This window comes from Amphiura filiformis, chromosome 14 (genome assembly GCF_039555335.1).
Source record: "Amphiura filiformis chromosome 14, Afil_fr2py, whole genome shotgun sequence".
Classification (NCBI taxonomy): domain Eukaryota; kingdom Metazoa; phylum Echinodermata; class Ophiuroidea; order Amphilepidida; family Amphiuridae; genus Amphiura; species Amphiura filiformis.
The window spans coordinates 9,226,442-9,248,261 of NC_092641.1; the positions used below are offsets into that span (position 1 = coordinate 9,226,442).

At 37.1% G+C, this 21,820-nt stretch overlaps 1 protein-coding gene across 1 annotated transcript in view; it reads right to left on the reverse strand.

The window, feature by feature from the left end:
* Positions 1 to 21,820, reverse strand: part of LOC140169169 (cilia- and flagella-associated protein 44-like) — a gene marked incomplete at its 3' end in the record, with an annotated part of 57,191 nt that overhangs the window by 6,801 nt on the left and 28,570 nt on the right. The window contains exons 20-29 of the mRNA XM_072192426.1: positions 21,118 to 21,333; positions 20,325 to 20,455; positions 19,547 to 19,698; positions 17,869 to 18,071; positions 16,643 to 16,831; positions 14,802 to 14,986; positions 13,525 to 13,669; positions 12,055 to 12,344; positions 10,450 to 10,564; positions 109 to 295 (exon numbers count right to left, since the gene is read on the reverse strand). Coding sequence (XP_072048527.1) covers positions 109 to 295; positions 10,450 to 10,564; positions 12,055 to 12,344; positions 13,525 to 13,669; positions 14,802 to 14,986; positions 16,643 to 16,831; positions 17,869 to 18,071; positions 19,547 to 19,698; positions 20,325 to 20,455; positions 21,118 to 21,333 — 1,813 coding nt within the window. The remainder of the gene's footprint in view (positions 1 to 108; positions 296 to 10,449; positions 10,565 to 12,054; positions 12,345 to 13,524; positions 13,670 to 14,801; positions 14,987 to 16,642; positions 16,832 to 17,868; positions 18,072 to 19,546; positions 19,699 to 20,324; positions 20,456 to 21,117; positions 21,334 to 21,820) is intronic.

Consider the following 21,820-nt stretch of genomic DNA (forward strand, 5'->3'; position numbering starts at 1 on the left):
CCCGAAAAATGCCTGCAAATATATACCCAAACAATCTGGAATTTCATATTAATCCTGAAATCTTACATCCTTGTAAAAGATGCAATTTAAGTACATAATTTTCCTCACCTTCTCCAGTGCTCTCCTTCTTTTTTGCTCTTTTGATCTTCTTCTTGAAGACTTTATTCAAAAACTCAGCAAACTTATTGTTCTCTCCTAGCGATGCTTGGAATGTCGCATACAAAGCCTTCTCTTTCTCCTGCAAGCGTTCAATATCCTTTCGTTTGCTGTCTAGCTTCTGCTGACAATCAGATACCTAAAACAACAAAAAACATCAGAACATATTGTTTAAGGCTATGAAATACAAAAAGAAACAAAAATCATGAAAAACACCATATCATAGATAGGGAAAAATTAAGCATTCATTGAACATTTTGAAGCAAAAAAAAAACCTGCAAAAAATACCCGAGAGTGTGTTTAATAAGATCTGAATATGAGCTATATTTTACCCGAAAAAATCATGAAATTTGCCCAAAAATTGGGTTTTTGAAGAAATAAAAACATTAAACAGAATTCAATACAAGAATGGCTCAATTGAAAGATTTAGTTTCTTCTTTCATCATCTGACCGGACACCAAATTTGAGTTGGGAGCACTTGTAGTTTAAGATATCAAGATTTTCCATTTTTGCCAAAAGTTTACTTTATGTGGAATTTGTTCAGTTGAGTTTAAAATTTGCCAATTACAGACATGCTCGTATTGGAAAATAAAGCTGTAAATCAATATTATTGAACAAAAAAATTGAACTCATTCTGGAAGTATTGTTGTCATCAAGGTATTTCATACAAGCTTCAATAAAATGTATCATTTTGCTATGTTATCATTGACCAAAGTGGTAATACATTGCGTGAAAAAAAGGCAAGGTCATGCTCCAAAATTTGATTACAAATTTAAAAATATTTTCTTCTGGGTTTGTTCTACATGATTGTGTTGGTAAAAAGCATTTGTATTAATGAATAGGAAACAGTGGGGTTCGTGTGACTTAGGCCAAAAAAAAAAAAGCTCACGAGAAATTAAAAAACAAATACGAAATGCGATTTTTTTTTTTTTATTCCTGACTTTTTTTCATGGTATTTTGAGAAAAAAGTCTGATTTTCGCCGATTTTTTCTGGAAAAAACTATAAAAAAAAATTTTGAAATAAAAAAATTTCCGATTTCTTTTTTTGTCAAATCGTATGCGATTTTACAAACGCTGCGTCGCAAGCTTTGAGACAAACCTTTTTTTTTTTTGCCTTATCAGTGTGCCTTGTAACAAAATGAAAAAATGAAATTACTTTTGAAAATTTTCACAACACTCAGTTGAAAATGCAATCAGGTATATATCAGTGATATCATCCTATATTATTCTTTACTCACCCTGTACACCAGCTACATTTTAGCACAGTTGGATTCCTTAGAACATAAGCTTTCATATAAATGTATCTAGTTTTGTTGGCGTGAATTATCCAGTGTAAATCACACCCGGGATCACACCAAACTATTTTTCAGTGCAAGAATAAGCATCTTTTAATTATTCCAAGTGTTGCACTTATTTTATGGGAACCCCTAAACATTCAAAAAGTGTGGACAGCTAACATGTTGTGTGTGTTCAATTACAAATACAGCCACAGGTCACAAACAGAGTATTTGTCACCATTTCCCTCATGATCAGTCAATATTTGTATGCTTGCTATCAGTGAGAGTTCATCATAGATTGTAAATATGATTACAATGCTATTAATAATCATAATTATGTCTGTTGTGGCATAAGAAGTGTTTCAATTTAGAAAAAAAAAATTATTACCAAATCTTATAGCCATTGGTCTACTTGATCTTCCTTTTTTTATCTTTTATATATTTTGCATGATATGTTTTAATCATTGAAATGTACATTGGTTTCATAATTTGATCTTGTTTTCTCCATAAAAGTAAGCATATAGAAAAACTTGGAAGTAATATTTAGAGTTACTAGATATACATAGAAAATTAACCAGTTAGAGTAGGTCTGTAGTTTACGCCCCAAGATAACATATAAGCCAAGTGTTGGGGCAACATGGCGGAAGCCAGTTCCCTGGCATCAGCGATAGACAGACATTTTCTAGAGTGTGTGATCTGTTCTGACCGTTTCAATGATCCAAGAATTTTGCCATGTCAACATTCTTTCTGTTGTGAGTGTTTGGAAAATTGGGCCAAAACATGCAGTAATGATAATAGCATTGTGAGTTGTCCTCTCTGTAAAAAGATCTACCGGATTCCAGAAGAGGAAGGAATAAAAGGTTTTCCTGTTCATTTTCTTGTGACTAATTTGCAAGACACTGTAGCAAAGCAGGTATGTAGTGTACTTTTAATTGAGACTAGCGGGTACCCGCGCTTCGCGCGGGCCCCCGCTAGATGAGTAAATGGTAGCGGTTAGTAAACGGAGCGGTTAGTATAAACGATGGAAATGGTAATCATGGCAATTGGTATCGCTTTTAACAGCTCAATTATTACGCGGTTATTGATGTGGTAGGCCTACCATTTGTTGCCTCTACTTTTGCAAACGACTTCCTTAGCATAAAATCTTTTATGTAATTTTTGTACCAAACACCCTTTTGACTTATTTTTTTTTTTTTTTTCCCTTTTTTCTTTCAGTTTCTCTCTCTCTCTCTTTCCTCGTTCCATTTCTCTTTTCTTTTTTCTTGCTTGTTCTCTCTCTCTCTCTCTCTCTCTTCTTTCTTTTTTTTGTCTAATTTTCTTTGTCTTTCCCTGTCTTTCTTTTCGTTTATCTCTCCCTTTCTCTCTCTTGCTTTCCCGTTGTTTCTCTTTTTTTTTTTTTTTTTCTTTCTTTCTCTCTCTTTCGTTCTTTCTTTCCCTCTTTCTTTCCCTCTTTCCTTCCCCTTTTTACTTCTTTTTCTGTCTTTCCCTTTCTTTCTTTCAGTTTCTCTCTCTCTTTCCTGCGTTTTTCTCTCTTTCTTTTTCTTGCTTGTTCACTTTCTTTCTCTCTCTCTCTTCTTTCTTTTTTTCTGTCTGTCAATTTTTTTCTTTGTTTTTCCCTTTCTTTCTTGTCGTTTCTCTCTTCCTTTCTCTTTCTTGCTTTTCCGTTGTTTTCCTTTCTTTCTTTCCCTCTTTCTGTCCCTCTTTCTTTCTCTCTTTCCTTCCCTCTTTCCCTCCCTCCTTCCTTCTTTCCCTCCTTCCTTCCTTTTTTCCTTCCTTCCTTCTTCTTTCTTTACATAGGCATAAATCCCGGGGTGAGTACCGTAATAAATTCCTCAATATTTTGATAAGGGGCATGGTCTACTGAATCACCTCCATGTTGACGCATATGTGGGTTTCTTTCTTTCTTTGGTTCGTTCTTTCTTATAAATTTGTTTCTGTTTCATCAAGTAGGCCTATAGCAACATTGGGTTACAAGAAGGTTGAGTTACATGCTGGTGGTATGGGGTGGGGAATACCCCCCCCCCCACAATATTTTGATAAGGTCAATGGTCCATACAATCACCCCAAGTTGACACCTGTATACATATGTACATGTGGGTTTCTGACAAAATTAACCTCATATTTGGCCAAACTATAAAAAGTGCCCATTTTTGCGGCCTTCGTGCGAATTTGTTCCACTTTTGCACGCATGTATTGTGGCCGTTTCTTTTCTTTCTTTCGTTCGTTCTTTCTTTTAAATTTGTTTCTGTTTCATCAAGTAGGCCTAGGCCTATAGCAACATTGGGTTTCAAGACGGTTGAGTTACATAGGCGTAAATTCCCAGTGGTGGGGTTTGATAAGGGCAATGGTCCATACAATCACCCCCAAGTTGACACCTGTATACATGTACATGTGGGTTTCTGACAAAATTAACCTCATTATTTGGCTAAAAAAGTCACAGTGGCAATTGTTGCGGTCTTCGTCGTGCGAATTTGTTTCACTTTTGCACCATATAATTCACCATTTTAGCTTCAAAATTCATCTGTCGCCAAAAGGTGCTGGATTCACTGTAGGCCTATTTCAAGAAATTGATTTAAACGGACCCCATCCTCCATGTCAAAAGAAACCTACGCCATCATCGTTAATGTTGCCAAAAGGTGCCAGATTCACTATTAATATGCCTACTTCTAAGAAATGCTTTTCATCCCTATCCCCCCAATGTCAAAAAGAAATCTACGGAGCCATTGTTAATGCTAATCAGGCCTAGGCCTACCTTAAAATCTTTGGAAAGTCATCACAAAAGAAGTTTCCGAAAATCATCATAAACGAATGCAGTTGATTACGGTTGTGATTTATACCGTGCTGGAAGTTTTGTTACCATTAGCGCGTCGGGAAGTTGCCACGACCTGTGCGTAATCCGCGTATAACAACGCAGCAACGGACCGTAAATAAGCGGGCCACCATTGGTGGATGCATCAAACAAATCCAAATAATTATTTGTTTTTATTAATTTATCTATCTGTCTATGCATTAACCATTAATCTGGAAATGCTAGAACTTATTTAATCATCTATTTATTAATTTATCTATAATCTCTGAGATGATACCGATGAATCGATCCCAAGAAGTATCGATTATCGGCAAGTTCCTCTTCAAAATATCGATTATCGGCAAGTTCCTCTTTAATAGTATAGATATCTGCTACATGTAGTGCTTCTAGTGCACAGCTTGATTGCTAACCGCTAAGTGGTCCTATTCTTGGCATTCATTTTGTAAAACTCAGAGCATAACATGTTTAACTAATCTCAATTTTCAATTTTGCAATTTATTTTACACAGGGTATAATTCGTAGGGGCATTAAAAACAACAAAATTGTGTTGCCCTTATAACTTTTTTGTTAGGGTCAGCTGGTCATTTTTTGTTTTTGTTTTTTTTTTAGAGGGGGGGTACATTGTACCCGTGTAATTGGGTATTTTTACTCCCACCGAAACTGGTATCGTCCACAGGACATCATCATTCTTTTTGGGTATGTGTCCCCTGAAAATTAAAAATGGTGTCTGTTTCTGTTTCTAATAAGAACAATACTGATGATACATATCACATAAAGATTTTGCTGTGCTGTGCTCTGTCATGCAGTGGTGTAGCCAAGTGAACCAACAGAAATATTTTTTTGCCAACAGAAGTTGTGAATTGTTGAGTGTTGACCCCAATATTTTTGGCCCAGTGTGCTAAAGAATCTAAAAAGTGGGAGGGGCAGAGCAAGACATTAATATATCAATATCCTTCTTGTGGCAACATAAACAGGCAAAATGTCAAGGGTCACATCCAACCCCAAGTATTAGAGGAGAAACATGCATGTACTTTTGTTTCTTGCACAGTGCACACAAATTTGTCTATTGTTGACCCCAATTTTTTTACCAAGGTCATGAACCCCGCCCCCGCCGTACTACTGCCGTGTTGAAATAGCATAGGCTGTTTTAGAGCTGGAAACTGGCTGGAAATTATGTGCAAACATACTAGTCTCAAAATAATTACTAATAAATTGAGTAAATAAATTTAAAAAAATAAAGATTAACAATGAACAACAAATTATAAACTTCAATTTCAAATGCTGACGCAGTTTGTTTTACATTACATAAACTATTTGCCCAACTAGATGCGAAGAGTAAATTAAACTTAAAGCCATATTATAACATTTCTTTAAAAATAGATTAGTATTCATTTTCAATAAAATGTTAGCATTTACTGTCAGATATGTCCCCTTTTAATTTTGAGCCGAACAAGTGAGGTAAAGCAAAGAAAATTGGAATTTACTACTAGCGCCAATGCATGTTACTCCGGCGGTTGTAATATGGTACGATCCTCTGGCATGTGTGTGTGTCCCGCACGCCGTGTACGTAGTACTGTGTTGACATCGAATACGCGTTCGACTAATATTTCCATCATAATAATAAAACACAGATTCCAGCGCTTTATTCAAAATCTCACATTTTGACAAAACTACAGCACCAGAACTCTTGATTTTTGCAGAGAATCTTTATTTACTAAAGTACATTACAATCGTGCAAAAACCTGAATTTAAATATTTTTTGAGGGCGTTCTACTCAGCAAATGTTATAATATGGCTTTATAACTATTGTGTAAAAATATTACACAAATTCTGTTGTTCGCATGGTTATTTATAGACAGGTGTCCAAAATTAAATGGAATGAAGTATTTTTAGTTGTTTTTTCAATTGAATTTAAAAATACAATAGGTGTGTGACTGCAAACAATCTCTTCAAAGAAGGTTCATACAAAATTACTAATATTTACCGAAATGCATTAAATTCTATTTATCTCCTAACATTGTCTTCTTCCTCTTCTTTTCTTTTTACCACAGAAGAAATCTACCACAGAACGCTGTGACAACCATGGCCAGGAGAAGAAGTACTTCTGTGAGAATTGTGGCTGCACTGCCTGCTCTGACTGTGCTGTTCTTGACCCCAGTCATAGAGGCCATTCATTCATCCGGCTGAAAGAAGCATCACAGCAACTCTGCCGCCCTTTGGAAAACCTCACCAGAAGAGTTAGAAATGTAGAAGAGAAATATACAACTGCCATCCAACAAATGCAGCAGGTAAAACAGAATCTTGACCGAGATACAGATGCAAAGATACAGGCCATAGATGAAGCAAGGAATGAATTTATGCAGCAAGTAGACAATCTAGTTAGAGCTTACAAGCAAGATGCCTATCGTAAGAAAAAGGAAAATGTGAGAGCAATTGAACAGATTGAGGAAAAGCTCCAGGTTGATCTAGCCAGTTTAAGAAATTCAACTGAACTAGCCAGCAATGTCATCGAGTCTGGCTCTCTTTCTGATATCATCTCCCTCTACCCATCATTGTCATCATCACTACAACAACTTGCTGAATCACAACCCACTCCAGAAGATAGTACACTTGGTCAGATCAAACTAGAGCCTACTACCACCGATTTGCCTTCTTTAGAGCAACTGCTATGTAATAAGTTGCATATCACTGTTGCACCTACCCACCACACTCAAGTAAGCCATCAAATGAGCAACTTATTGGCAAAACCAGCAGCAACAAAACCTGTGTCATCAGCAACAGCAAAAAACTTGCCATCATCAGCAGCAGCAGCATCAGTTAGGTCCCAATCTGTGCAAAGTACCAAGCCAAGCACTTGTAAAAAGTGGAAAGAATGTAGAACAATTAAAACTACACCACACGTCCGATATCCAAACGGTATTGCCATTCATCCTAATGGGGATATTTTGTTGACCAGCATGGATTCACCTGTGACAGTGTTCTCTAGGAATGGTGATTTCAAACATGTCAAAGGCTCTCATTCTGGTATCTTTGACATTGCTGTTACTCCAAGCAACCAATACATCATACCTGGCAAGCCTGGTACGAAGGAATTCTACATATATGACAGTCAAGGTGTCCTAGTCAGTACTACTCGCACATATGATATCAACAATCAGCCATCCACACCTAGATCAGTTGCTGTAGATTCAACAGGTAGAATCATAGTAGGATTAGGTTGGGATTATCACAAGACTGTGTCCATTCATCAGCCTGATGGGACTCTGATATCCAAGTATGAAACAAAATCATCTCCAGGAAAGCTAACCTGTACACCAGATCATAAGCTTATCATATCATTTGTTGACAATACCCTGCAAGTAATGGATCAATCAGGTCACAATGCTAGCATCATTCAGCCTCCTCCTGGTATTCAATCATGGAAGCCTTGGTATGTGTGCTGCAGCAAACAAGGGGAACTGTTTGTTGGCAACCAGGGTAATCCTAATGCTGTGTATAGATATGTGTGTACTGATGGAGAATACAAGTATCTAGACTGCATCACTAGGATGAGAAATGATCCAGATGGTATTGATATGTCTGCAGATGAACAGGAATTGTTTGTAGTTGATCGGTTGTCACATCTTGTCAAAATATTTAGATAGAGACAAATCAACATTAACAATATTTTTTAGAAATATATAAAAACAGTTATTATTTACACTACCTAGGAATTACAATGTAAGTGTCTTGTTGTACTTGTGCAAGAAGCCAATACCTGTACTCTTTAGTTCTGATTTAAGACCTTAGTTGTTGAAATTGGTTGAGAATTAAAGAAACGGTGATCGAAAACCTAATGAAGAAACGAAATCAAAAGTTGCACTTTTGTGTTCTAATCAATGAAAGCACGATTCTAGTTTTAACATGCTATTCAATGGAAGCACGGCGTTAGTTCTCTTGTTCGCGAATGCTTTGTGTATAAACCAATAGGACTTGCAATGGAGCAAACTGCAACTTTTAATTTGGCATCTTCCTTGGGTATTTGGATCGTCATGGTTTTATTTCTAGAACAATTTCAACAAATGAGGTCTTAAATTCAAGCTAAAAGATGCAGCTATTGGCTGCAGGTTCCAATTATGACATATCTGTCTTTGTTTAGGATATACAGGGGGTGAACATAACTGGTACCTTAATTTTTTGGCTTACTGTAGACCAAAATGACAGAGCACAAAATGGAACAGTTATAGTTTAAATTGAAAAGGGTAACTTTCAAGAAAAACATTGTTAATTTGGAAGAAAGTGACTAATTTTAGTGTTCAAGAAGACTATTATGTACCACATACGACCTTTTATTTCAAATGAGGTTCGCAAAATATTAGTGCAAGAAAATCATGTACCACATGTATACAACCTTTTATTTAACATGAAGATTGTGAAATAGTAGCGTAAGAAAGTCAATAGGACTACAATTATTCTCTATGATGTCAGAGGTTATCATTATAACACTGTTCTTATCAATAGCTGTAACTGTAAATAAACCTTTGGATTTAGGCCTCAGATAAAGTGTAATGATCAGAATGATGCCATAATGGTTTAAATGTATTCGGCTAAAAATAAGCACTGGGCCTGTCATGGGCTAATTGAAAAATTACCGTACGGGGATGTGCCAAAATTGAAAATTGAGTTACTATAATTACTAACTTGCTCAAACTTCCTGATGTTGAATCCCTAGGTCTCTTGAATACTTGGTTGCAAAGTTATGAGCATTTTATATATCCATTTTCTTATGATTTCTACTGTTTTTTTCTCCTCACTTTTTGCCTATATCTCAGTTTCATTAATGCGAACTTTAGCCTGATTGGACCAGATCCGGTCACATTTGATTTATATTGTAAGGATTGTATTTATCTAAATTAGCAAATTTCATATTGTGTATTTGAATGTATGTAGCATTTTTAATTTTAATTTTTAAACCTTTTTGAATTATGTAAATGTTGTACTGATCCCTGGGCCTCAAGGAAGAACAGACAATTAATTGTGTTTGCAACTGATTGATTGTCCCAGGTTACAGAAGAAATAAAACAAACTTTCCTATCAATGGTACTTTTGGTCAATTTAATTGGGGTTTCTTTTGGCCACTTCAATTTTTTTGTTCAGCTATGGTGTGGTAACCGATCTTGTTTTGAATATAACACAAAAAAGAAGGGAAAAAATCAACAAAATATATATTTTGCATTAAGTTTTCAATAATATATTTTATACCATTTATACAACCTGACATTTAAATATTTTCTGTAAAACATTATGTGTTAGCTGTGTATGCATGCAGTCTTCCGAGTGACACATTTTTTTTATTTGGCCTAATAATAAAAACACTGAATCTCTTGCATGCTTGGTTTAAAAAAGAATTGAGGTTTAAGGTGTGCGAGTGCGATCGCATACCTTAAATTACCTGTCCAAATGCCATTTATAGTACACCTCAATTCCTAAACTTCTTACCAAGTGCTATTTTGTAGCAAACCTGACAGTCCCCCTTAACAATTTTAGAAGTGCAATTTGTAGCACGTCTGTTATTTTCAAAACTCAACCCCTGTTAAGAAATTTAGAAAATTCCTGTTTTTCATCAGGTTTCCTATTACTTTTTTGCAAATGTTTTGCCTGCTTCTCAAAATCTAAATTTTACAACATTGGCCACAGCGGAATGTCACAAATTGAAATACTGAATAAATAATGGACTTGGAATTCCCTTCCCAACACCATCCGCAATATCACTTATCTCGCTCAATTCAAATTTAGTCTTAAAACTCATTTTTTCCAACTTGCTTTCCCTGAATCTTAAGATTTTTTGTGTTTCACTGTGTGTCCTTTGCTTTTTTGTTTTCGCACCCTGAGATCTTTTTGATGATTTTTGATATAAATCGCTCCATTATTATTATTATTATTAAATAAGAAGAATGATCATTAGGCCCTGTATCCATAGGCTGTTCCCTTGTGGTGTGTGCCCTTGTTCCGTGTTCACTTGTTCCCATGTGACCTGACACACAGACAAGGTGCTTAGTGGCCGCTTCGGCCACTAAGCAAAACAAAGGTTCGTTGTCTGTGTGGCAGGTCACATGGAAACAAGTGAACACGGAACAAGGGCATATGCCACAAGGGAACAGCCTATGGATACGGGGCCTTATAAAGGAAGACATATCGCACACTTATCTCATGTTCTCTTTATCATACCTTTTGTTGCATGTCATTCTTTTCCTTGGCTTTGGCTTCTACTTTCTCAGCAAACACATCTTCTCTCTTCTCAAAGTCCTTGAGAAGTTTCAGCTCTTCAAATAGGGTGACACATCTGCAAGTGTACAAAAAGAATAATTTAAAATTGTCTTCCAAATTCTATCAATGATGTCAATAATATAGCAAAAAATATTTTAAATGTTTGCAAATTACAATGCTACCTTTAGGTCTTGGAAACTTATAGCTCTAGATTTGCACAGAAATGTGACCGATTCAGTCTTCACTTCTAAGGTTTTATTTGTATGTTTAGATTTTGACATTAGAATCTGCATATGCCGTTAAGATGGCTTAATGGCGCATTATGCGCTCCCTTCACATCACTTGAAACTAAAAGTGCCCTCCCACACAAGTGCCCTCCCACCAGGCGAATCATTACAGTATAAATAATAATATTACTAAATGTTTTTTCTATCTTTTTAAATATGTTCTGTTTAATGTTTTTTTGTACATTATATGTACGATTTAAACATAGTTCTGGTTTTATCATAACTAGCGGAATGCCTGCGCTCTACGCAGGCCTCCGCTAGTTGAGTTAACGGGAGCGATTACTAAAACGGGAAGTATCGCTGAACAGATTACATGATGATAGAGACTATTTATAGGCATAGGGCCTAATGCTTCCTTCCTTCCTCCCGTACCCTTACGATATATAGTAGGCCTAATCACGTTATCCCATCCCGTATACCATAAACCGTACCCGTGTGAAAGTTGGCTATGCGCACCCGCGTGCGAGCCGAGTCACGCGCACGGACGGTACGCCGACCCGCTAACGACGGCGCAATTTCTGCTAGCCAAGTGGACGCGTTGGTTAATTGGCATAGCCCGTAAACAAACAGCAGCTAGGGGATCTATATATTTGCCCGAAAAACCAAATAAACTTTAAACACATTGTCATATATTCCTTGATTTCCCGTGTGAATTTGGCGACATTTGGATTGAAACTGACAGAGCTGGTTCGTTCCCATATATACACACACACAAACCCATAACATTCGCCTATTTATAGTAAGATGTGCAAACAGAACATTAACAATCCAAAATTGGCTCAAAACAGCAGTGTGTGTCCAGAAAAAGAACTTGCAACCATGCAACACTGTGTGGGAGTAGTAATAAGGGTCCTAAGAGGATTGCATGGTGATAGTGTGGCCAGGTTCGGTTTGATCCTTATTTAATGTCAAGTGTCTGAATTTGTGAAATAAACTAACCCCGAAAATCAAATCAGCTCCTTAATCTGTGCAAAGACAGCTATTAAGTTCCTGGTTCCTAGTTCCAGACTCAACTTCTCATGTCTAAATCCTAAACATTTCCCTGAAGTCTTATTATTTTTAGTCCTAACTCTAAACCTAACATTCTTCAAAATCCATTTCCAGATCAGCTTCCCATGTCTTAATCCTATGTCTACCCATCAATTCTTAATCTTAACCCTAATCTTAACCCCAAAACCTAACATTAATCCCAATGTCTTGATGCAGCTGCTGTAAAGTTTTGCCCCATCTCTCTAACTTTGGTTGAATATAAAAAAAAAATCATGAAACATTTTCCCACCTCAAATCCGCATTCTTCAAATCCACTTCCAGCTTGAACTTCTCATGTCTCAGCATCCGTAACTCGGCATCAAAATCCTGAATCAAATCGTAGATCACCTGGATCAGTTCCTCCTGCCGATATACCAGACGTATCTCCTCCATGGTACGCAACTGCTGCTCTACAGGGGTGAGCTCACGTCCTGCTGCAGCTGCATCCATCATGCTTGGGATAGGGGTTCTTAGAGACATGCTAGAGAATATACGCTGTGACGAAGGTGTGGCAGCTTTGTCTGCTGTTGCGCCTGGTTTCTGTGGGGTTAGAATACATACAAAAAGTGAGATGGAAGCTGTCTTTTTAACCCTATGGCCACTTTGGCTACTACAGTGCCAATGATTGGTTGATTACATGATATTTGGCCTAAAAATATATATAATAATAATAATAATAATGGAGCGTATTTATAACGCGAAAAAATCATCAAAAAGATCTCAGGGCGCGAAAACAAAAAAGAACCAAAGGACACACAGTGAAACACAAAAACCTTAGGAATCAGGGAAAGCATGTTGGAAAAAATGAGTTTTAGACTACATTTGAATTGAGCAAGAGAAGTGATATTATGGATGTTGTTGGGAAGGGAATTCCAAGCTACAGGGGCAGCATAACGAAAGGCACGATACCGGCAGATGATAAATTAACACGCGGGGTCCTGAGTAGCTTTTCAGATGATGAACGGAGGGAGCGTTGAGGAACATAAGTACAGAGAACCGCGGAGAGGTAAGGCGGAAGGGTACCCTCAAAGTGCCGGTATGCAAACACACATAATTTAAACTGAATCCGGAATTTTATGGGTAGCCAATGAAGCTCATAAAGTATGGGGGTGATGTGATCATATTTCCGTTTTTTTTTTTTTTTTTCATATATATATATATATGTATATATATATATATATATATATATATATATATACATATATATATATATATGTATTGCCCTTTGACAGACCCTAAAATCTGAAAAAAAAGGGTTCCATTTTTGTTACATATTTGAATTTTATATTCTTGTATAATATTTGCAAATTGCTTTGCCTGGTTGTACGTGTAATTTGTACTGCACAACTTTTGATATATTACAAAATAATTTAAAGAGCCTGATAAACCTGTATTCTTTGTTAACCATCATATTTTGTGGTGAACTTGCGTTTTTTTTAAATATTGTATTTGGCTTTTTTTTTTAATACCAACCATGACATGGGAGCAAATTTTAGAAATTGAGTTATAACCATTTAATACTAACTTGTTCAGTGCTTAAGCTTACTGACATTGATGTCTGTGGTATACTTGGTTGCAAAGTCACACATATTTTATATGCCCATTTTCTTGTTACTGTTTTATTTGCCTATATCTCAATTTCAGTATTGCCGACTTCAGTCTGATTGGATCAGATCATATGTCACATATCACCCTACTTACTACCACATCATTTGCATACCTGTTCTGTATTTCCACCACCACCACCACCTCCACCAAACCCTCCAAACATGCCCCCACCATCTCCACCAGTCTTCTCATTGATAGCCTTCTGAGCCATCTCCTCTTTAAACTTCAGCAGGCTCTCCTTCGTGTATTCAAGTTTCCTGCATTGGGTAAACAAAATAATGAGATAAAATCCAGTAAATGATTTGCATCTAATGAAAATAACACTTTTGCGATTTTTTAAAGAAAATATCAATATAATGCTGAAAATAGTACCAAGTGGTAATTTTGCAAGAATTTTATTTTCACCAATACACCAATGTCACAAATTGAACGACACACAAATATGAACTTTTACCGTATTTTGTTAACATACTAACACGCCCAAAAGTCTACTTCGTCGGAAGTCATGAAATATAAATGATCCTACACAAGCTGGTAAAATTCTGTTCCGACCATTAAAAGTTCATAGTGGGTTTCTGAACCACAAGTGTCACCTGATTTTGTGATTACCATGAGGGATTGTATTCTCTATATGAATATGTGAATAATATCAAGTTGCACACTGTTTGGTCTTGATGTCTTGCATATAACAAGTACAGTATCCTAGTTAGAACTGCCAATGGTAACCAACAACTAAAATTCCTAAACGAGCCCCAGTTCACTCACACGGCCGTTACTTGAGAATGCATGATTTACCCCAACTTTCCATATTTGGGTCTTCCCTACAATGCACTTTGAATCTTACTTTAATATTAACATCACAAATTATTATTGCCAGCCCCTTTTTTATGTCTGATTACATCAATGAGGTAGAACCAATGAGTACCGACTCTGCTATGTTGCATGTCGTTCACAGAATAGTGTACCTATACTTAATTTTTCGCTATGCATCCAACAAATTTGCAAAGAGCCCAAAATTTAACGATAATTTGCATCGTTAAGCTTGAGTATTACACAAATTTGTACACTCAGTGCTTAGCGCACATTTTTGTAATACTCCATCGCTGAGCGATTGGTATTAGACCAATGAGGTAGTGTATTTTCACTGACGCAACAGAAAGCGTGCTTTCTCATTATCTAGAAACCAATCGCTCATCGATGGAGTATAAATTTAGCTTAATGCTCAAGTTTAAAGATTCAAATTATCATTCAATTTCGGCCTCTTGTCGAAAAACTCCGCAGGTACACTATTTACCCTCCATGAGTGATAATCCAATATAGTGGATTTACCATAGCATTACACACAGGGAAATTTTGAATCTATGGGTCAAATCTCTTTGCATAACATACTTTTCTGGTGTTTCACACGGTTGAAGCTCAGGGCATTCAGGCAGTTCTTTACACTGCTCCTTGGTAAGCTTAGTCTGGATGTTAGACAACTCCTCCAGGTATTTCTTGATGGTATCGATAAGATTGATCTTCTTATTACGCAGTGCTATCACCTTGATGTTGAAGTTCGACTTGTGCTGGTGGATCTGTAAAAAAAATCATGACAATTTTGAAAACACTATCAGTGGTTTGGTAATCAGTAAATCAAAAATAACTTCGAAAATCAGATTTTTGCATTTTTGTCAAAAGGATATGTGGCTATAGTCTGTAAACCTTCCTCGAGTCAGTAATTTAGATATTGTTTTTTATTGTTTCAACAAATCTTCCTATACCTTTGCACAGGAGCCAAGCGTTCTTAATCCATGATGAATCCACAGTCCAGTAGCGTATACGCGAACGCAAGGTTACGCGTACTGCGTTACGCATGAGCGCGTAAAATTTGTCATGTCTGGAATGTATGCGTAAACATGCACGAGATCTCTTTGGCGGTAGCAGCTAAATACATGAAATATTACCGCTTTATTCTTTAGTTTTATTGCTGATATAAACTGAGAAATACCGCGATCTTCTTGTAAGGTTGAGTGGCAATGACAAACGAACATTCTGAATGAAAGAATCATGTGAATTAGATGATCTTTAGCTTGTTTTCGTTGTTGAAAGGGATTCAATCATGTATCACCGTTGTTCATCACCGATTAACAACTCGCGTCCGGCGTGCCTGCGTGGTTTACTTCGCTCGGTACTTCCTCGCGAAGTAAACCACTCAGACGATGCTGATGCATTGTTGTTAAACGGTGATGAACAACGGTGAAACATAATTGAATCCCTAAATCTATAAATGTAATGATGAGAAGTATATAAAAGTATACATTTTCAGAAAGAAAATGATGTAAGGAATAGCATAACAGATACCTGCAAAAATTAACAGTTTTGAGAAAATTGCAAAATTTGATTTTACTAAACTGAGGAAGATATACAGAATGTAATATACCCTGCAAGTTTTAAGACCAAACATGGCATAATAAAGGTAGATGGTCACATTTAGTCAATTTTGGTGTAGTCTGTCCATATACACTAATCCGACAAGCCAAGTGATGGTCAGAATTCATTCCGTCCATTACAGGGGGCCATCCACACCAAACTGGTGTTGTAACTGCCCAATTGGGTGGAAAAGTGCTGCTTCAAAATCAATCTTATATCGTATTGCATTGTAAACATTCAACATGCTTTTGTCACACGGGTGATGGAACACACTTTAAAATTCCTGCATAGGCTGAATCATTTCACACTTCAATGGCTGCCATTGTGGTGTAGGAATGCGTGGAATCGGATTTGTGTATAGACACAGCTGAATGGAGCTTCGTAATTTATCACCACTGCCGTTTTCTTCATTTTTCTATAATGTTTCTTGTAAAAAAACACACAAAGACAATGTTAATAACAGGGGTGTGATTCAAAGCTTGTGAAATATCCTGAAAGTAGAAGAAAATCCTGAAAAACAGCATGAAATTGAGCTAAAATACCCCAAAATGGGCTGAAAATCAATATAAATGCGTAAATTTTTGCCATAAAAAATCTTGAAGAATCACACCCCTGTCCCCTGTAATAACTAACTAGTCCTTCATATTTAAGACATTCCTCACACCCGATGAAAGACATGACCTTAATCTCCCACACATTAATTGCATGTATAAGGTTCATATAGTTGCCCTACTTTTACATCATAAGGTTTTGCATATGACCTTTGACATTACATGGGATTTATTCTGCCCAGCGACAATATATATATTGATTTGCCTTACCAGTTCTTCTAATGTGAGCAGCTGATTGCGTTTCTTGAGTGCATTCATTCTAAGATGTTCAGGGACCACATAATCTTTGGCAGTCTTCAGCTTGAAGTCTCCCATGTGTTCCTGAGCTTCCTTAATGGCTCCAACATCAGCTGGGTCCTCAAAGTCTTCAGGGGGTTTACTGCTATATAATGCATCCCACTGTAACGGAAAAGAAAATTATTTAAAAATTTAACAAATACTGCTCAACAGAAGCTTTTGTTTGGTTTCATTATTTGTTGATTTCAGCATAGAAATATTTCCTATATTTAAAAAAATTAATAATAACCCAAAAAATGAACTGCCATATTTTTACTGTTAACTGACTTAATTCAGATTAATTTGACAATTATTTTAATGCAGATGGGCAACTTTTTGAACTCTGCGGGCCAGAAATAACCAAATGAAAAATTCCTTGGGCCACAGATTAATTTTTAGAATAGTGGGGGGTACAAGAAATTTGTTTGCGAGAGGAAGGGCATGGAGGAATTTAAGTGAATTTCAAAGGGGTCAAAAATCATGAAATTTTCACAAAATTGCTGCAAAAATTGTTAATTTGTGTATTGTATTTATTTTTATTGGGGGTAGTATCTGGGGGAAGATCATGTGATGGGGGAGAAGATCTCTGACTGGTGGCATTTTCATCTGATTGTCCGCATTACTTTATCAAGTTAAGTTATAGATGTAATTGTTCCCTTTGCGCAGGTCTAATAATCGCTGTCCCAAATTATTGACAAGATCATTGAAACGTGTGCCTGTAGCGACATCTTTCAATCCCCAAAACAACAATAATTGTACAGAACAAAACATTTCACATTTATAACAACAATATTTTCCTGAATATGATCGCTGTCAAGATGTTCTCCGACATGGTCAAGTAAATAATTTCAGTGATTTCACCGTACCACTTCCGAGAAATCATGCTCACGAGTTCGAACAGGCTGATGAATGGACAACCAGGAAACACAATGTCTCCGGTGGAAGCATTATGGGCTATTGCAGTTAAATACCACACTCCCCCTATGGAAGACATGATATCAATCTCCAACACAAGGGCTGTAGATTTCAAATGGAGTCGCCCATTTAGGTAACCCCATTTGAAATTCAGACTCCCTGTGTGGGAGATTAACGCCATGTCTTCCATACGGGGTGTGTGGTGTTTAACTGCAACAGCCCAATTCTCCTAGCATATTACCTACCTGTGCTTGTCTGGCTAGTCTCTTCTGTTTAATCTTCTCAGCTTTCTGTAGCTGCTTAGCAATCTTGTCTCCCAGCCTTCCTTTCAGCACGGTATTCTTCTTGGCCATATCCTTAGCCCCTGGGGTCAGCAGAGTGTCTGACAAACTCTCGCTATGTTTAGACTGGCCTGTCAATGTGTCCCTTGTTGCATCTCTGGACAAACCTAACAAGAAAATAAAATTACTTGTATTATGAAATGTTTTTGCTTTATGTTCAATTTCTTTTCTGTTTGACCTTTACACGACCTTTGACCTCAGACATAGCTGTTTACATCTACAAAGGATGACTAAAGAGGTAAGTAACACTAAATCTGCCTGTGAAGCAGTTTCCGGCAAAAGTTTAACATGCCTAGTCCCAACTTTGCATAAAATTGTGCAAAATTGGTACAATATTAGTGTTGAAAATCATGTTTTACTAGAACTTGTGAATGTGATCTCTACTTAAAAAGAAAACATGAAACTTTGAGTGATTTTACGATGATGTGCACATGAGTACACAAAGTCAAAACACGGTTAACAGTCGGATGTAAATATGTAAAAATCTGGCCTTTTTATATAGTGCTAATTTTCTCAATAAGTAGACGGAAAATGTGGAGTCATTTTCAGATATATTATGCAGAATTCTGTCCTGATTAAGATAATATAAAATACATGTATATATTTCAAAGCTGAAGGTAACTCGACTTATGGCTTAAAACATGACCCCTATTTAGCACGTAAAGTCTATGGAAAGCTAGTTTGTCGTCTGTACCCTTAACATTTCTATGGCATACATTCACAGAGCTTGTTCTATGAACCTCTCAAGTTAATTTGCCAGGAACCAAAAAATGCAACATATGAAAAATCAGTTGACAAAAAAGAACCAAAGGATGTCACAGGAAGACCTTTGTGGACCGACTTCAAAGGAAACACACGATACACAGTAACAGAAATTAAGACCAGCACACAGTGTCATCGACCCTATATCTTCATGGGAGGAATCCCCATGGTAGGTTAAATCCACAGCCACGATTAGCCATTTGGTTCAAACCTTTAAAGCTCTTTTAAACTAATAATTAGTCGAGGGACATAACTAAGGCTACTCACAATAGCCGGGTAATCGATCTTGGTTGTGCGTGATTAAGCTTGTATACCCCATTGAGGTCAATGGTCATCGACTTTTATACTGCCTACAGTGAGTGCAGCTGTACTACACGCGCGCTGCACGCTGTAGTCCATAACAGGACCAACGCAATATAAAATGGTCAAATTTTGAGTTCAAAGCGCACGGCCAATTTTCAAAGCGCATTCTAGCGACTATCATATCTGTTCAACACGTATTTCCAAGTTTATGAGACCAAATCTGGTTTCTTGAGAAAAAAAAATCATGACGGAGATATTCATCATTTTCTAACCCGGTATCAGAAGATTTTCGTCTGATATCAAAATCGTGCATAGCAATTCACGTGTATCGATCCCGTGTATTCATTTTAGTGTCCCTTCTGCACCAAATAATTATTAGCCAGGCGGTGTCGGTGTGCAGCATGCAGGACATGCGGTTTTGGTGATGCCCGACAGCAAGAGTAGACAGAGTAAGAGAGAGTTGACAATAATAATTTTTCTATAAAGAAGCAATTTTTGTCTTGTTCAAGTCAAATACCTTTTTCAGTGAGCATGGTTGCCCGGCGTGTTAATTCTCGTTTTGTTTGTATAAACTCATCTGTCATTTGTGTGGTTCTGTACGTGGCTACCTGATGTGATGACTTGATAGACACTACCACAACACGCTCACATTCCAACTCAGCTTTGAATCTGAAAAAAATTTATATAGGTTTGTATTTTACATTTTATTGTGCTACTGTGTGTTAACCTGCTCTGTGTATTAGCACTAAGTATGTGATTTTCGGGTTATTTTGTGCCTATCTGCAGGGATCAAGTAAAAGTGGAGTGCAAAATTTGCATTTCTTTTACTCCAAACAGTTGTGTGTATGTAGCAATGATATTTATTCGAAATATATACATGCAAAATATAATGTAAACAGGTTAAAGATTAGCTTTCTTTCACATTGAACTCAGGCCTCATTGTAATTGGATTTTGGCTACTACATACCACAGGGACCAAGTTGATCAACTCACTATGATGCCATTCAACTTTGAAGGCAAATTTGTCACACAAACTAGGGATGGCAAGGCTTGTAAATATATTAAATAATGTCCTTCGGGTACCAAGCAGCTGGTTTTTGTACCCAGATAGCACGATTTTTGGGCGGGACTTGATTTCCCAGGTATTACTAACAGGCTTAATTAGCACCCACTGACTGATTGGCTATTGCAACAAGACTGATTGACCTTTTACATGTATGTCACAAATCATTGTGTGAGTGCAGCAACAATTTGTATAACATTTGAGTTATGTAGTACATATATTTCAAACTAACCTTTCCTTGAGTTTTTCCAATCCGATGCGATGTTTCTCAGCTACCCAGGCAAGCTCCCTGTGGACCATCTCTATTTTCTCAGCTGTCTGTCTCTCCAACTCACGCCTGATGCCAGGATCCATTTCAAATTCCTGGAAAAAAAGAGAAAATGTGAAAAATATCTTGTGAACTATAGATGCCGTCAGCGTGACGTCATATGCCGCCATCTTGTGGGTACACGCTGTGATGGTCGTTCGATCTCCATGCGAGAACAGCAAAATCACTGTGTTGATGCGCGATAACAGCTGCGTGGCAAGCTGCACCCTGCGTGTAGTGTCCAACACATGAACACATAGATCATTTGTACCCACAAGATGGCGAAAGGCTGACGGCCTCTATTCCATTTCCCTTATGTATCATTAGTGCCATGAAACCGTCATATTTCAGCTGCAGTTCTGTGCGTCTGCTTGTGAGCTTCACAAGACAACCGGTACTGATATCCCGCATATATGGCGAGTTGCACCGACCACTAGGAACTGTGACGAGACAATGAGGTTATATACACTCAGAGGGAAATAGTAGTACGATTTCCCGGGGAAATAATACTTCCAATAGTACCCCGTTACCTGATCAATCAGCTTTTTGACTACTTTGCAAAATAGCAAAAATATTTTTGGTCACATGATACTCGTCTAACCAATTAATGAACGAAAATATATTAATGAAGGGTATAATAGTATATATGTTGACAACAAGTGATTTTGAATTTTTAAATAAAGCAAATTACAGAAGATGCATGACTTTAAAACAATACCTTTCTTTGTAATTGAAGATGTGATGGTAGTTCTTGGTTCTTCACCAGCAGCGTCTTGAATTGTCTTCTCAACTTTGCGATGGTTCGTCTGACATCCATCTTACGCTGCTCTGCTAATTTCATCATCTTATCATGCTCAGCCTTCTGTTTCTCCAATTCTATGCTGTAGTGGTCTGTGCTTTCGATATCCGTCACTTTGCGTTCTTCGTCTTCTTTCTGTTGTGAAATGAATGTCCGGGAATTCATACCAAATGAAAAAAAAAATTCCACTTTAGAATCAACATGTGGCATTTGGCAAAAAGAAAATAATTTGTTTGTTTGCCACAAGGTGACAAAAAATGTATTCTACACACCAGGCCAACTCAGATTTTGCATTTTGCTGCATGCATGGAAATCAGCAATTTTTTGGCAAAAAAGTGGATTGATTTTGACCTAAAAAGAGGGAAGCAAGGGATTTCTTTGAGTCACTTGCAAACAAAACAAGTACATCCCCCAAAAAAACACCCTACTTAAATGGACCATCCACTTGTAAAGTTTTTTCGGCTTATATAAGGTGGAAAAATAAGACTGATAACACGGTGTATTGATATAGAATGGCAAGCACGCAGTTGGGCGCAATGCTTACACTAGTTGTGCGTTACGTAATGCATGACTGGCGCACACTTATGTGACATTACGCGAGCGTGAGTTGGGACTTTATTGA